Source organism: Tetranychus urticae, chromosome 1 (assembly GCF_039701765.1).
Source record: "Tetranychus urticae isolate SD_2017Ah chromosome 1, NJAU_TeUrti_SD_1.0, whole genome shotgun sequence".
Lineage (NCBI taxonomy): Eukaryota > Metazoa > Arthropoda > Arachnida > Trombidiformes > Tetranychidae > Tetranychus > Tetranychus urticae.
The window spans coordinates 32,595,573-32,611,537 of record NC_142958.1 but is presented as its reverse complement, the minus strand read 5'-3'; the positions used below and the strand labels follow the sequence as shown (position 1 = coordinate 32,611,537).

Here is a 15,965-nt window from a genome sequence, read left to right as displayed (position 1 = left end):
CCAACAAATATCAAAATTGATCTGAATTTAAATTTAATTAGCAATCGTTCCCCATTAAATGATTATGCTTCCATCTAGCGAGCTGATTTGAGCGGGCTGATTTAAGCAGTTTACTTGTTTATTTTTTGGTTTGTTTTTAAAACCCATGTTTCCTGGTCTTTCTTTAATCTTCTTTCATAAATTAATATGTTAGTTAATCATGTTTTATTTTTATTTCCCAGTATATTTCTTTGACGAGTGAGCCTAATTTTGTGTATGTTTTGATGGCTAAAACTAAAGGTCCCAAAAAGAATAAACCTGAAGTTTTCAAGCCACTTCATCTTTTAGAAGAGGAAATTGCCGAGTTTTTCGAGAAATTTTGTAACAAACCTTCGTTCCAGGATGATAAATGGTTCAGAGATTATCGACATTGCCACTTAATCGATCCAAAACTATGTTCTGACTACTATCCAAGTCACCTGAAATCAGCTCATTTTAAAGTGACCACCAATGAAAATATTGATGGAGTTGATGATGAAAGTTGGATACAATTGGATGCTTTTAAAACTCATGTCAACCCCGAGAGTGAAACTTTAACTTGTTTTATTGGGTCTGAATGCTATGCTATGGAATGGTTACCAAAACCTAAGATTAACCAAGCAAATTGTTCATTCGAGAACTATGACAATATTGATGATGGAATCAATAGCAATAATATAACATCTTCGACTGAGGAATATCTTGTAGTGGCTAGTGTTGGTGATGGACGTGGTTTCGACGATTATGAAGTACCTAATTTTATTCAGAAAAGTGATGTTCATGGAATGCGGAAAGGTTTAATTCAACTTTGGAGATTCGCATCAAATATGTTAGAATGTGTTTGCTGTTTTGCTAACGATCATGGTTTGATTTGGTCACTTGAAGCTCCCAAAGGTGGTACATCCTACTGTTCTCGTAAACGCCGTCTCTCATTAGTTGCTGCTGCTTTCGATGATGGATTCGTCAGGATTTACTCCATTCCATTCCCCGAGGATTTAATAACTAGTCTTACAGATAACCATCATTTTTCTAATCATAACAAACTGCCTCCTATTTTCCATTTGCAGCCTGTTGCTGTTTTAGAACCACCATCGTCTGCCCATATTGTTGCTCGATGTTTATCTTGGTCATGGTGTGATCAACAGAACTATCTAGCTGTAGGCTATGGAGATGGTATGGCTAATTACTTTAACTTGTCTACTACTTCATCAATTTTAGTTAGAAATGACGATGAAAACAACTCTTTAGTCATCAAACCTATCAAAACTTGGATCGCTCATGGAGCTTTGGTCAGTGCAATTCAAATCTTACCTTTACCTGGAAGTAAATCTATTATAACTGGAGGCTGGGACCGTAATATTAAACTCTGGAATGTGCGTGAGGCGCGTCTAATGCCTTTATTGCTGCTTCATCGATCAGTAGTTCATTGTCTTACTGCCTCAGTTCATTTATTAGGAGGTTTTTTTATTTCATTGGACGACGCTTTTTTATCGAGCAACCAATCAGTTGTAACTTTTAAACAAATCTATGAAGAAGGGCAACGTTCTTCTATTGAGAATCGTTCTCTGTATACTATACCATTCGAGACATCCAACGTTTATTCCCTCTCACTATCCTTATTTTTTAACTCTATACTTGTGTCTGACAACTCTGGAAATTCAATTCTACAAAATAATTTTCGCGCAAAGCATGAGAAAACTACTCGCCGAAAGTTATCAGATCTTCTTGTAAGTATAAATATTAAACTTTCATGTCATTCCACAGCAATTCGAAATTTCGCTTTCGCATAATTTTTCCTTCGTCCCTATCAATTGGTTTACGATTAAGCCTCCCCTGTGTCAAGTCTTCATTTTATTAATTTTTATTTCTTTTTCTCTATGTTGCTACCTGGACAAATTTTTGGACAATAATGGTTGTGTTCTCATCATGACAAATTGTTAACAGCCTATATTTACAAGTCAACTCCAGCAGCGAGTCTCTCAAAAACTTAACGACGAAAGTGCCATTAGAGATGAGATCTCCTCAGAAAATTCTACAGAAGCTCAGGTATCAGGACTGAATACCAAAGGTGGCAAGAAACAAGCCAAAGCCCCAGCCAAAATCAACAAAAACTCAAACAGCTATCTTATTGATAAAAATGTCAATAGAGTTCGTAGCTATGAAGAAATGATATCCCAGTATGGGATTATATTCAATGACTACTCCGTTAATCGGATGGATTCTCGTTTAATTTCAATTGTTTCGAAATTCCGAGAAGGTTCAAACTTGAAGCGAGCTCGTTTAACAGATTATCCTATTACATCTATAAATAAGTGCATATGGTCACCTAACAAAGAGTCATCAAATACCTTAGCAAATCTTATTCATTCTGGTTTCATTAGAATCTCTTCTATATCCAAATCTTTTCTTGAGGACCCATCAGCTAAGAAAGAAATGTCAACCGTTTCAAGAGAGACCACGAGAAGTAAAAGAACTTTGCTTTCATGATTTTATTTCGCTCTGCATTCTTGCATTGTCTATTTATTAGTTCAAATTGAAAAAGTTTACGTAACTTAAATTAAAAATTTATAATGTTTAGAATAATTTATTTTCATAACGAATCATTTTATATCTTTAGTGTGGAAATTTTGTACGAATTTGTTGAGTGAATGGATATCTTGGTTAAAACTTTGTAAATTAACCAAAACAGTATAGATCCATAGATGAGAAAGTAAAACCATGTCGATGATTCATTCATGTCGTGATTTAAAATCCTTTTTTGCTTCCATCGGCGATAATCTGAAATATCCTTGAACCGATTCAGCTGGCCTTGAGGTAGTTCATAAGATGAAGCCTTTGGAACCAAATATTGATAATAATCTCGCAATTCTGATCGAGCAGTTTGTGCTTCTTTTGTTTCAGAACTCTGTAGATCGTCATTAAAACACAAAAATTTCTTTGGGTCTCTTCGTAGATGATCGAGTTTCTTAACCAACTGTTTAGTGTTAGGTCTTATCATAGTGAAAGCGACATCTGCGTCACTCATTAATGTGAAGCGATTTTTTTCGGTCGCTGAAAATTTCTCTCTCAACTTTTCTGCTAGTCTATCACAAGCCAGTAATTGATCAATTGGTATTTCAGCACCAGACTAGAATAAATTGAATAAAAAATCAAAATATTATTACATTTAAGTGATTAGCTGAGTTTTATTGAAAGTTCAATGAATGTGAACTTACTTGTTTCAATTCGTTGAAATCCAATCCATCCCAACAAACGCTGTAGTTAGACCATACATCTTGCAATATCGGAGTTTGAACCAAATTAGCCAAAAGTGATCTCAATTCATTTGCAGATAATCCTCTGAAATAAATATAAGGTTAAAATGAATTCTGTATTCTTGCAACACTCACCTTGAATCATCCGTGTTGAACCTTTGGATAACTTCATTTTCATTTGTTGGTGAAGTTTCACTCATGAGGAAGTTAAAATAAGAGAATGCAAATTGCATGTCATTCGAGCTTCGAAGTTTATGTGATGATGTTGCTTGAAGTTGCTCTGGAAATCTATTCCACATTCTTTCGATAATTTCTTTCTCCAGTAAAATCGGTGAATGAGCGATGATTCTTCTCGCTTTGATGCCAAATACTTGATTGTAAAGGTAATTAACGTGTTTGATTGAATCTGAAAATATGTCTAATAATTGTCTTTGAGTTGATTTAAACCCATAACCCAATGTTGAGTATTTTTCATAATTAGCAATTAATTCGCCCAATTTTTCGAAGTCTCTCAAATTTTCCCAAGGAAACTTTCCTATTGGCCTTTCCTCATATTTGCCTTCAACTAGATCTGAAATCAGTTTCAATATCTCAATGTCAAGATTGCCATTCAGCTTTTCAGATGAATTGGCAGATCTTCTTGTAGCCTCTTCCATCATTTTCAAAATTTGTGCTGAACTTAAATTGTATTCAGTTGGTTTAAGATCAAAAATAATGAGAGGCTCAGCTCGAATCGTCACATTACTCGAGAAATCAATAGTGTTTGTATCAAGATCATCGGGTTTGACTGTTGGTTGGTAGATTGGCTGTTTGCTCACAATTTCATGAAAGGGAATATTCTGGTTCCCTAAATTTTGAGTTTCATATTCAGGTGTTACATTCAATCGAAGAAGAATATCAGATGAGATTTCACTTGATCTGTACGAGAAGTTGATTGTAACTGTTACTTCAGTGATATTAGATTTGAAAAGAACAGTCAAAATTTGATTCTTCAAGTTGAGAGTTACAGATCTTATTTGGGTGTCTTTTTCATAAGAAGCTCTTGTTAGTAAAAAATTTGGTGTAGACATGAGATTTGTCATGTTGAGATAAATTGAGGAAGATGGTGAGGGGTAAAGATAATCAAATTGATCTTTAACAAACGTCTCTCCAGGAATGAACTGATAACCTTCTAGACCACAATCACCCATATCAAAAGCACAATCAATATTGTTGCACACATTGTCACATTGTTTATCGCCAAGCCAAAAGTCAGCACACGAAGGTCTGCATTGATCAGTAAAAGATCTTTTAGTAGCGAGTGATGGCTTTTCTCCTCTTAAATGGGATAAATTAGGTCGAGAATCAGTCGAAGTTACGTTGAGACAATCTCCGCCATCAAAAAGGCACATCGAAGAGTTACAAGCTTGATCACAGAAACCATCGGCTAACCAACTTGTTGGACAACCAGACTCACAGTTAGGTACAGGCCAAGCAAGATAAATCTTATATCCACTTGTTGGACTGTAAAAGTCGTCCAAAAAGACTGGTTTGCCCAACATGATATCATCATTGAAATAAATGAACTTTTCTGATAATCCTGGAATTCTGTGTAAATGGACTTCAATGGCAGCTGAGTTGAAAGTTGGAAGATCATTTTTATTTGGGAAAATGTCCTGAGAAAGGCGAAAGGCAAATGGCATGTTGATTATTGACAATGTTGATCAGTGAGGCAACAATTAAATAACCTTTTCTTTCAACATATTGTTGAGCTCATACCTCATGGGATATCAGGCGCAGCTGAGGATGATCAGCATTAATCCAATTCGGTATTTGTCCATTAGTAACCAAGTAAATATTGCGAATCCACGGAGCAAACTTTTCAATTGATCGTATTGAGTATTTCAATTCATCATTATCAGCAAATCTGTTCACTGTTATTGACTCAGAAATCTTATCATCTGAACATTCAAACAAGTCTTCTTGACCTAAGTAAAGGTTCAACTCAGACGCAACACTGAAGTTGTACTTTTGGCCCATTGATACGAGACGACCAACCAACAAGTCTTGATAATTAGTTTGTTGCAAAATGATCAAAGCAGCTCTTCTCGAGGAATGAAATACAATCCTTTTGATTTGACTTCTCTCTTTCTCATTGAAAAGTTTAAGCAACTGTTTCTTAGGCGGCAACCATTGATATATTGATGAAATCGATGATAATTCTGAAGGTGAAGATGATTTCAATGTTGATGACAAATAAATGAAGCTTTTTGTAGTGAAACTTTCAGCCAGGTTTGGTTTTTCATGGGACAAATTATAGTTTGAACAACTAAGGCGAACATAAACTGGTTTGATTGCATTTGGTTCACTTTGTAATTTAAAATAGTCTTCCAAGTTTCTACGTTCATCTGAAAAGACAAAACATGATGTAACTGAATGGTTGTTGGCTAATTAAATGTTTACTTACCAAAATTAAGATACATTAAATGATAATTGTGAGATGATTCTGTTGTGACTATTTCAAACTGTTTATTGACAAACATTTCAAGTCCTTTGATATCAATGGCACTATCAATGGCAACTAAAGATGTGTCAAAATATATGAATTTACTTTTGGATCTATTGCAGTCCATTGGAATGGAACAATTTATCTGATTGCTGTAAATTTCAAGATAATCACGTTTCACTTTCAACAATCTCTCGATAAACTTTGCCTCTGATCCATTGACCCAAGTGTAGACCACATCAATTGATGGTTTGTTTTCACAAATTGTCATTGAACCAGATTTATCAACCATTAAACCACCAAAATCACTTCTAAACAAAACAAGAGATTGATGACCATTCCAGATCCATAGTATCTTTACATGATCATTTGTATAGTTAGTAAATTGAATAGATCAATCAATAATCTCAAGTAAAATCAAAATATCTCACCTTTTCAAACATTATAATGATTGTTGTTGGAAGAACAACAAAAAAGGCTAAAAAACAAAAAAGTGTGGTTCTACTTGATAAGATATCGTAAACCCGTCTTTGTACGATTTTGAAGAAATGAAGAAAACGCATTGTTTTGAAGATTCGTCTATCATTTGAAGATCATGAAGGGGCCAATTAAGATTTTTGGTGTTTCTCTTGAGTTGAACTCGTAAGTAACAAGAAAATACGTGGCTAATGCTGGATTAACATCTTATATTAAAGATATCAATTAAAAAGTAGAAGGAAAACTTGTATCAAATGATGATTTATGCTTACGTCTCATTTGGCTCTTCAGTCATCTGTACTTGTCACAATCTTAAAGCATCTTTGTGATTTATTTCTTCTTTCAAGTTCTCATTCTCATCTTATTTTCATCTATTCTTATCAGTTATTGATTAAAATAAGTAACCATTGCGATAGGGAAAGCAAGCAACTTGTTGAAACAGTCACAAAGTCACCAATGGATTAAGTCCCTGAGGTGATCAACAGTTTGTTTTGTTGATCTGGTGATAGCAAACATTGGAGAGGAAATGCCTTGCATTTAAGATTTCGAGTCATTCGTTGTTTGAACAACTAAAATGGTCTGTCTTTTGCTTATCAGGCTTTTTTTAGCCTCATGAGAATGCCAATAGTCTCTGTATTGTAATCATGTGTCAACATGAATACGATAACTAAACAGAGTTTGTCAGTGAAATGTTTTTTAATCCCGTTCATGTTTACCAGTTTTCAACTTTTTGACACCAAAATTGTGAGATCATTGAAATAATCGCTGTAATCAGCATAAATTGAATCATTAAAGTAAACTTATGATTCTCAATATGTTATGAACTATTACGGCCATTTCAACTGAAATGGAATTTCATATTGACTAAAACTGAAAAATATTCCGAAATGTGTTGACTATTTTAAATAAATTTTTGACATCAATTTTTTGTTATTTTTCATGTTTTACAAATTTAATTACTTAGGCAATTGTTGTAATAACAGAGAAAGAGTGAAAGGAAAGTGAGAAAAAGGTTTTGATGGTTTCATTATCATCAGTTAATAAAAATCACAAAAAAGGTGAAGAAGATGAAAGTGAAAAGATGAAATTAAAAGGATGAATGAAGATGAAAAAAATTGAAAGGATTGATTGGTAATAATAACAAGAGAAATGTTTTTTGTCTTTAGAAGCGAGAGAAGGGACGGGATAATCTTAATCTGATTGATTTGTTTGCCATTTAAACATAAACATTTACAGTTAGTTAATCAATCATATGAAACTTTTAACAATTCATTTCTCATTTTTGTAGACGAAATCCATTAAAGAACAAGAGTTTTCTCCAAGAAACAGCAGAAATAAATGGATTGTTGCTCTCACTCTCCTAATTATCACTTCATCATAAATTCTGTATAATTTTAACTTTAATTCTTTAATTTTTCCACCTCCAGAAGGCTTTAATAATTTCTTTATCGAATGATGATCATGATGAAGATGAAGATGATGATGTTGGTGATGGCGAACAAAAAATTGTTGAAGACAAAAAAATTGTGATGTAAGTGATGATAATTGTGGTGAAGATGGAGATGGAAACCAAAAACAGACTAAAAATAAAAGAAATGAGTTTGAGAACAGAAAACAATCGAGTCAATTCATCTCTTCCAAGTTTGATTAACTCTGTTAATCAATAATATATATAAATATCATTTTATTTCAATATATTTATATGTGTGATTACGAGTTGCCTGTGAATGATTTTGAGTAAATGATGATGATGATGATGGTGATAATCATGATTATGGTTTAATGTGGATAATGATGAGAGTGAGGCAATTTATAAATTTATTTTTATAAAGTCAATTGTGTGATTAGAGATGTGCATGAGTTTACTTTGTGTCACAATTCAAATAATCCTAATTGATGATGTTAATGCTTTCTGGTGGTATTTATATAATTAACAACAATCTTTAACTTGTAACTTGTCCAACAATCAATTTAATTTTGTGATAATTTTGTTTGGTAATAATAAAGCAGGTGATGAACAGATTCTAATTTGGTGTGTTCAGTTGTGAATCTTTCATGACTACTGATCATATGTTTGAGGTCAGTAAAAATGGAACATAGAACATCTTTGAATCCAACAAAATGGTTGCACATTTTTCAATCAAATGAATTGATCTGAGGATCATCTTGTATCTCGATGGCGATGAATAGCAACTCAGGACATTCAGATATTTACAGTTTATTCTCTCAATAATATCTAGACCAGCAGCTTCTCTTTCAGATAACAGTTCCTGTCTTTTCTCACTTGTCATCATGGTCATGATGATGACTTTCAATAAAACGTATTCCTCCATCTTTAAATTAATTGACTTTAAATATAACTTTACTTTACACAAATACTCTATCAGCAATCGAGACTCTTTTTCCAAACTGTCCAAAGTTAAATTGTCTTCTTCTCGTCTGGTTCTTCGTTGAACAATTTTATCTAGAAAATTCAATAAAAATGAAACAATTAATAAACATTCAAAGTCGAGTTTCCCATCAATTGGTGTCTGAATATGCCTACCTAAACAGTTGATCAACTTTTGCATTGATAATCTCATTTCTCTTTGAAGTTCTTCATCAGATTCTTCATAGATTCTATCATCTTCATCTTCATCGTCTCCAAAATCATCGTCATCATAACGTTTCCCATTATGATGACCATTACCATTGAGACCATGACTTAGGACAGTAGACGAATAGCCATTATTATTTGAATTAGATTCTTTTAAAATTTGGTAAGCGCAAAAAGTTAACACTAACAATGAATGCCATTTATGTGTTAATAACTGTTGATGGTTCAATGAAATGATTGAAACAGTCACCAATTAGGTTCCATCCAATTGAACCAGTCAAGGGTTGCCATGAACAAGAAAAAGACGAAAAAAAATTAGTAAATAATTCAACAAACCTTATTATTTTGATTTGATTGTTTAATAGGAAAACACTTTTCTCAGCTTAATTTACCATTTACTTTTTACTTTCAGATTATCATGAATTAAAATTTGAATAATTTGCAAATAGTCAACAATAAAAAAGGTGATTTAACCTCATCATCATGTTGTACGTGAATCAGTGAAAGCACAAGCATAATGCAAGTGATTTGCCAAATAACTCAAAATTTCAACCTGCAATTAGTTGATTGACAAAATGTATAAAAAGTGAATGATATAAATAAAGTAAAAGTTCAATGACCGTTAACTGTATTCACCAGTAATCATGTGAGTTGCTTTTTTTTAGTTTTTTACTTTCATGTTTTCGCTTAATTTCAATTCAAACAAACTCTTTGATTTCAATTAAATATAAATATAATAATATAAATAAAGTGGTTAGAGTAAGATGAAGGAGAAAAACGACATTTTATCAGATTAACTTTCAGTACAAATGCGTTAACATTAATTTTGCTGGTTGGTAATGAGAAAAATGAAACTTGCTCTTTTCTTCATTTAATCATCATTCTCCTGGTGATGCAGGATATAATGAGGCTACTCTCTCTTCACTTTCCCAATTCTAGGTCATTCATTTTCACTAAAATAAGTATTCATTATTTTGGGCGAAATATTCAACAAAACAAATACTTTTCTAGTTTCTTTTACCCAAATAACATGATCAAAGTTGAATTATGATTGGACAATGTCAACCTTTTTCATGAGAAAAGGAAGACATAATTTTCAACTCAAATGATTATTGATTCAACTTGATGTTGCATCAAGCGACTGCATCTTAGTTACTATTTACATTGCAGAACTTGAAATGAATCAAGATGAGAAATAATTCAACAAGTTCGGTTCAATGTCCAAAGATACAAGAGCAAATGAATGCAATAAAAAGGTTTCTCTAAGCAAAGTGACGTCGCCAATTCAATGGTAAATTCATTAAGATTGTTCAAATTACACGGGAAAATTGGAGCTCAACTGTAAAAACAATGATCTAACGAAATGAGCTGATTCAGAATAAATATATTTATTGTGAATCCATCATGGACGTGATTTTTGTGTGTATTATTGTATCAAAATGATGCAGCTTTCTATCTGATTATCATTTTATGATAATAGTTTTTATCAATCAAGTTAAGGTCGACAGCATTAGAAGAAGAATAGACAGAGAAATTCTATGAACAAAAAAGCGTGGGTTTCCCTGAAATGAGAATGAGCAATGGAAAGTCAATGGAAGGGAGAAAGTGAGAAGCTTGGTGATGGTTACTACCAGGAAGTAGGAAGTGATACCACAAATATATTGATATATTGATCATGGTAGGAGTATATATGGTAACATGGAGATGAGAGAGAGAGAGAGAGAGAGAGAGAGTCGAGGAGGAGATCCAGATGGAGGTGGAGGCATCAGGAGAGGGAGAAGTAAAGGGAAAGGGAACAAGAAAGTTCATGGCAAGCAACGAAAAAAGAAAGAGCAAAATTATCATTAGTCTCAGAGTAGATTGAACTCGATTCATGATAATTCATTGCAGAGGTCTTGAAAAAAGTTCAGTCTCTGACTGCAAATTTTCTTTCCTTATTTTAGTTCCTTTTCTTCGCTATTTCACTGAATATTATAAATTATTTTATTTGCTTTACTTATCAGTCATTGTTTTTATTATGCCATGGAAAGGTAATTTCATTCATTTCTATTGATTTTGCAGTTGAAGGTTGAAATTGGATCTGATTAGCTCAATTAGCACTGAAAACTAGGAATATTTATAAATTTAACCTCAAAATGGATGAAAAATCAACATAAAGACTCATCTTCGAGTTTCTAGATAATACTGAAAGGTAAATGATCGGTAACTAGTCTGAGTAAATAAAGGTTTGTTATGAAAGATGAAATTGAAACAATGAAATGAAAAATGAACTAACCATTGTATGACTTTGGACAGGCAGTGAATCATAAAAAGGTAATTTCTTTGTCCATTGGACTAGTTTATAGACAATGGAATCGCCAATGGAACACAATTTATCGTTAAGTGTAAGCTCTTGTTTATTTTTACCATCGATAGTTCGAGAACCAATCGTCATAATCAGTTTTTTCACTTTACTTCGATTCTCTTCTCGATCATCCAATTCTTCGTCTTCTTCAACACCTTCATCTTCTTCTTCATTTTTAATCTTCATTTCTTCTTCATCATCCAATTCATGGTTAACAAAGTTAACATCCTCCATGACTTCATTAAAGTCATCAACTTGAATCAATTCCAATATAATTTCATGAATTTCTTTGCTAGACAATTCTTTACGAACTGAAGACAAAAGGTGATGATCCCTCATCTCGAATGAATTTTTACTTCGAGATGAATTACAATCAACGAGGACGAGGTCGTAATTATTATTATTGTTGTTATTATGACTTAGGCTGTTGTTGGTGGTATGATTAGTTGACCCATCAAATAAACTGTGGTTACTATTTCCATTGGACATTCCATGACTATTAGGGTTACTCGAATTATTATTACTGCTATTGTTACCTCCATTGAGATGATGGTTAAGATGATGATTGGTGTTGTTATTATTGATAACTAGATGATGATGGTGAAGATGATGGTTGTTGATCGGATAAGGCGATGTTAATGCTGACTTGAGTATATTCATGTTAGAGGATGGACTATTTAATGGACTCGGTGGACATCCATGGCTACCAGTTGAATTTGCTGTTGAACCAAGACTGGAAATGAACATTGAATTGGATCCTGAATCATTTCCTGGACCTGAACCTCTTCCATTGGTACCATTGGTGCTATTGAGACTTGTTTGACCCAATGCAATGGATAAACTTCCATTGCCATTGTGAGTTGAAAGTCCATTGGAAAGTGAAGAGGGAGATGAAGAAGAAGAGGAAGAAGGCGATGTCGAGGTTTTCCCGTTAATGGTACCATTAACCATTGATGCATTACCATTGGAATTACCATTGGTATTCATTGATGAAACAGATGAACTATTTCCGTTGGGCCCTGAACCATTGGCTTGTTTCTTATGCTTTTTATATTTCACTTTATATAAATTATAAACAGCTCCAGAATTTCGTCCACCGGGCATTCGGTCTTCACGAACAGCCGCTAACACCATTCCTTGTCGTAGGCACTTTTGAAATCTACAGTATTGACACCGATTACGCTGTTGTTTAGTAATAGCACATTGACCCTCAGCAACGCAAACATAAACTCGTTTATTTTGTACTGTTCGTTTGAAGAAACCTTTACAACCTTCGCATGTAATTATGCCGTAGTGAAGTCCAGTTGCTTTGTCATCACAAATCATGCATTTCATGTCAGATGATGACGATGAAGTTGGAGTGGATGAGATGAGGTTACCCATGGCAGCCGCAGCGGCAGCGGCTGCTGCTACTGAATTTGATGTGCACAGTAAACCGGATGAGGGTGGCGATGAGGTGGATGAAGAGGATGATGAGGGTAAGGCTAGAGGTAAAGATGAACTGGGAAGATGACCCAGTAAATGTCCGGTTGAAGAGGGCGAATTGGCGAGGGAAGTGGCCAAAGAGGAGAGTGAATGGTGATGTGAAGGTGACGAGGAAGATGGATGAACAAGAAAATGTGGATGATTGATTCGGTGAAGATGATCATTGGTTGAGTGGTTTCCATTGGATGTGCAATTACCATTGGTGCTACCATTACAAGTATTATTGTTGGATCGATCTCCACGAACATTACCGTTTTCCCTTCCATTTGAACCAACATCAGATCCATTGGTGTCATTATTAGCAGAGAAATTGTAAGGAACTAAAGATCCATAGCTATTAATAGACGAGTGATGATGAAGACTATGATGATCGCGAGAAGAACCGTTGGATGAACCATTTACTATGGATCCTTCACCAGAGCCATTGGGTTCACATGAAGTTGGAGATGATGAAGATATTTGGGATGAAGGGGGTGATGAAGTGATGGAAGGAGGTGAAGATGAAGGCGGTGAAGATGAACTGGTCATACCGGTGCTTGAAGGTGGTGATCCTTTGTTCATTATGGTCCCTGAAAAAGGAAACAAAAGTTAAACCCTTTTTTACTAATCACACAAATGGAGTAAGTAAAAGTCGAGCAAGGTCAACACCAACGCTAAAGATAAAGGTCAATTAACTCTATTAAGGTTGCAACATGAAATGAAAGCTGAGTAATAATGAAGCTCATCAAAATCAACAAAGAACAAGGTCAATAAATTTCAACCTTAAATAGGCACAGATCGAGGTTGATCAAAGTTTACTTACATAACATAGTTTTTCCAGATCCTTGGCCTGGTAAATCACCCATGATGAGGGGTGTTGGAGGTAAGCCACAGCTGAGGTGAGATTTTTTCACCGAAGAGCCTGAAGTGGCCTTTGGTTTAGTGGTAAGGTCAAGGCATCCCTCAAGGTCCAAATCAAAGGGCGATGAATTGGTTGATGAGGAGGTGGATGATGTTGATGAAGATGATGAATTGGACCGACGAGCCGATAGGGAAGAAGAAGTCGTCGATCCAACTACAGCTCCGAGAGAGACTGGAATAATTCCGGAAGCTTGGAGCAATCCATGTCCAGTTGAACCGACGAAAGATGAAGTTACCGAAGAGGCGACACATTGGACTGATGTCTTGCGCCTTTTCAATTTTAAATCTTGAAACAGACTCATCATTTAGGCATAAACTAGCAAATATAAATTTATAAATTTAATAATTTGTAAAATTATTATGTATAAGTGATAATATTTGGTTAAACCAGCAAAAGCTGGTAGACAAGGCAAAAGTTAGAGTTGAACGGCAAAAAAACAAATAATAATTCACAGATGAGCAAGACGGCAAGAGTGTGTAAAGTAGATTAAGATGATTAAGTTAACAAACAATATTCCAAACACATGATGTAATATATTCCATTTGGTTTCATATATTCCATGTTGATTGATCTCTTTGAACCAAAAACACGCACTTGGACTTTTTAAAATTCATTTAGTAACTGAACACTTCAAGATTAACCATCAGACATGTTGAACGATTGGACAAAAAGAGAGGGAAAAATGAAGAGAAAGTATTCAATGTTGTTTATTGGCGTTTTCCTAATACTCTTCTTCTTGATTTTGATGTTGTTGTTGATGGTGGTGATGATGACGAACTGTAAGAAAGGCAAAAACGAACTGTAAGTGAGGGTTCATTCACATGCTTCACTCTCTCTCTTTCTCTTTCTCTCTCTCTTTCTCTCTCTCTTTCTATCTTCCTTTCTATCATTCTCTCCTTCTCTCTCTCTTTCTTCGAAAAATATACAGAGAAAGAGCTCTCTCATCAGTTTAATGGAAGAAAGTCAAGTCAATGACCTCTCTTTCTCTTCTTACTAAAGGAGGTTTTTATTTGAACGAAAAGAGGGGGGAAAGGTTAATTTACATCTCTTGCTCTTGACGCGCATCTCTTTCTTTTTCTCCTTCTTTTTCCCTTTCTTTTCTCTCTCCATTTGCCACCCCTTTTACAAAGTGGAAAGAGAAGAAGAGAAATTTTCTGCTCTTTCATAACCTACATAAACATGACTGCGGCCAATGAACTCGGAGTTTTGCTTTGACCTGGTTTTTCTTTCTCTTTCTTTTTCTCTTTCCTTCATTAAATTGTTATTTTTGTATTGAATCTTTCCGAGAGCGAAAGAGAGTTTAGAGTGAAAGTTCAGTTGAAGAAGAGTTTTCAATGAACAAGAATGATAAAAAATATCGATTGGCAAGTATTTTTTGACTCGCTCTTCTCATCATTTCTTCCTGTTGATCAGAATCTCTTTAACTCACTCTCTTATCATGAGGTCACAACTGCAATTAAATAGCAATGCACTTGTCTATCTTTAGTCTATTCATCGGATCATCAAGGTGCTTTGCTCTTTCCATCCAATCATCATGATCATCATGATCATCTGACTGATGATGAACCACAAAAAAGCCAATGTTAATTTTGACTGTTGTCACCTTATTGGGTCATAATTGGGTAAACAAACTCATCTTCACCATTTTTAAGAATGAATTTGCAATTTAATTATTGATTTATCAGACTGAACATGAAGTTACCTTGATGCTCATGACCATCTTTCAACCCTTTGTTTTCCTTTGGTATTAACCTAGATAGACTTAATTGTTGTATTTCTGTAAATAGTAATCATAATTGCCTCTTTTATCATCATTTATCCCATTGGAGGTTATCGCTCGCTAGTGACACACTTTCAAATCTTTATCATCTTGTTAAACTATTTCTTTGGCATAATGTTTCATTTTCATCATCATCATCATCATGATTAACTGAATAAAAACAATTTACCAGGTCAATTGAAGGTCAATTCGTTACATTTTTAACTCAATTCAAATACTTTGCTCATCAATTCTCACTCCAACTCGATTAAATGACAATCAACAATCAACATAATTTTATTCATTTGCCAACCAGAAGAATCAAAAATTGTCTCAATCAACTTCCACTTTGATTTAGTCTTGCATTGTGAGTAAACAAGATACCAGGAAAAGAATGGAAAAAATCTCGTTAATCTAACCCATTTCTATCTGATCATATCGCCATTCATGTCGAGTCTCATCTTGAGAATCATTCAAGTTTAATGCAAGGTGAGATTATGCTAATCACCTGATTCATCAATTGGAAAACAATTAAATGTTAACTTGTTGATTAAATGTCAGATTGGTTAACAATTATCACAGTTTAATATTTTACAAGACAATCCAAGGCTTCAATTAATGGACGTCTTTCACAATTAACTAGTCA

General features: G+C 34.1%; 3 protein-coding genes across 3 annotated transcripts; 1 reads left to right on the top strand and 2 right to left on the bottom strand.

The window, feature by feature from the left end:
• The first annotated feature begins 116 nt into the window (after nt 1–116).
• On the top strand, nt 117–2,601 carry LOC107361971 (uncharacterized). The gene is made up of 2 exons (XM_015928935.3): nt 117–1,745; nt 1,963–2,601. The coding sequence occupies exons 1-2, from the start codon at nt 264–266 to the stop codon at nt 2,503–2,505; spliced, it is 2,025 nt and encodes a 674-aa protein (XP_015784421.1). The 5' UTR covers nt 117–263; the 3' UTR covers nt 2,506–2,601.
• On the bottom strand, nt 2,576–6,743 carry Gnptab (N-acetylglucosamine-1-phosphate transferase subunits alpha and beta). Its single transcript, XM_015928934.3, has 6 exons — nt 6,189–6,743; nt 5,719–6,112; nt 5,031–5,659; nt 3,408–4,927; nt 3,234–3,357; nt 2,576–3,145 (listed from the first exon to the last, which is right to left on the bottom strand). Exons 1-6 carry the CDS (start codon nt 6,318–6,320, stop codon nt 2,624–2,626), a joined length of 3,321 nt encoding a protein of 1,106 aa, XP_015784420.1. The 5' UTR covers nt 6,321–6,743; the 3' UTR covers nt 2,576–2,623.
• Nucleotides 6,744–7,157: 414 nt separating this feature from the next.
• Nucleotides 7,158–14,359, bottom strand: LOC107361699 (uncharacterized). The gene is made up of 4 exons (XM_015928559.3): nt 13,462–14,359; nt 11,106–13,228; nt 8,780–9,044; nt 7,158–8,698 (listed from the first exon to the last, which is right to left on the bottom strand). The coding sequence occupies exons 1-4, from the start codon at nt 13,862–13,864 to the stop codon at nt 8,301–8,303; spliced, it is 3,189 nt and encodes a 1,062-aa protein (XP_015784045.1). The 5' UTR covers nt 13,865–14,359; the 3' UTR covers nt 7,158–8,300.
• Nucleotides 14,360–15,965: the final 1,606 nt, after the last annotated feature.

What these genes read in the sequence shown, in the direction of transcription:
- Gnptab (XM_015928934.3), bottom strand. Translation starts at nt 6,320, where the DNA reads ATGCGTTTTCTTCATTTCTTCAAAATCGTACAAAGACGGGTTTACGAT. An exon ending in TCATTATAATGTTTGAAAAG is followed by an intron (nt 6,113 to 6,188) that starts GTGAGATATTTT and finishes GATCATGTAAAG; the next exon opens with ATACTATGGATCTGGAATGG. An exon ending in TTTAATGTATCTTAATTTTG is followed by an intron (nt 5,660 to 5,718) that starts GTAAGTAAACAT and finishes TTGTCTTTTCAG; the next exon opens with ATGAACGTAGAAACTTGGAA.
- LOC107361699 (XM_015928559.3), bottom strand. Translation starts at nt 13,864, where the DNA reads ATGATGAGTCTGTTTCAAGATTTAAAATTGAAAAGGCGCAAGACATCA. An exon ending in ATCTGGAAAAACTATGTTAT is followed by an intron (nt 13,229 to 13,461) that starts GTAAGTAAACTT and finishes TTCCTTTTTCAG; the next exon opens with GGACCATAATGAACAAAGGA. An exon ending in AAAGTTGATCAACTGTTTAG is followed by an intron (nt 8,699 to 8,779) that starts GTAGGCATATTC and finishes TGAATTTTCTAG; the next exon opens with ATAAAATTGTTCAACGAAGA.
- LOC107361971 (XM_015928935.3), top strand. Translation starts at nt 264, where the DNA reads ATGGCTAAAACTAAAGGTCCCAAAAAGAATAAACCTGAAGTTTTCAAG. An exon ending in GAAAGTTATCAGATCTTCTT is followed by an intron (nt 1,746 to 1,962) that starts GTAAGTATAAAT and finishes AATTGTTAACAG; the next exon opens with CCTATATTTACAAGTCAACT.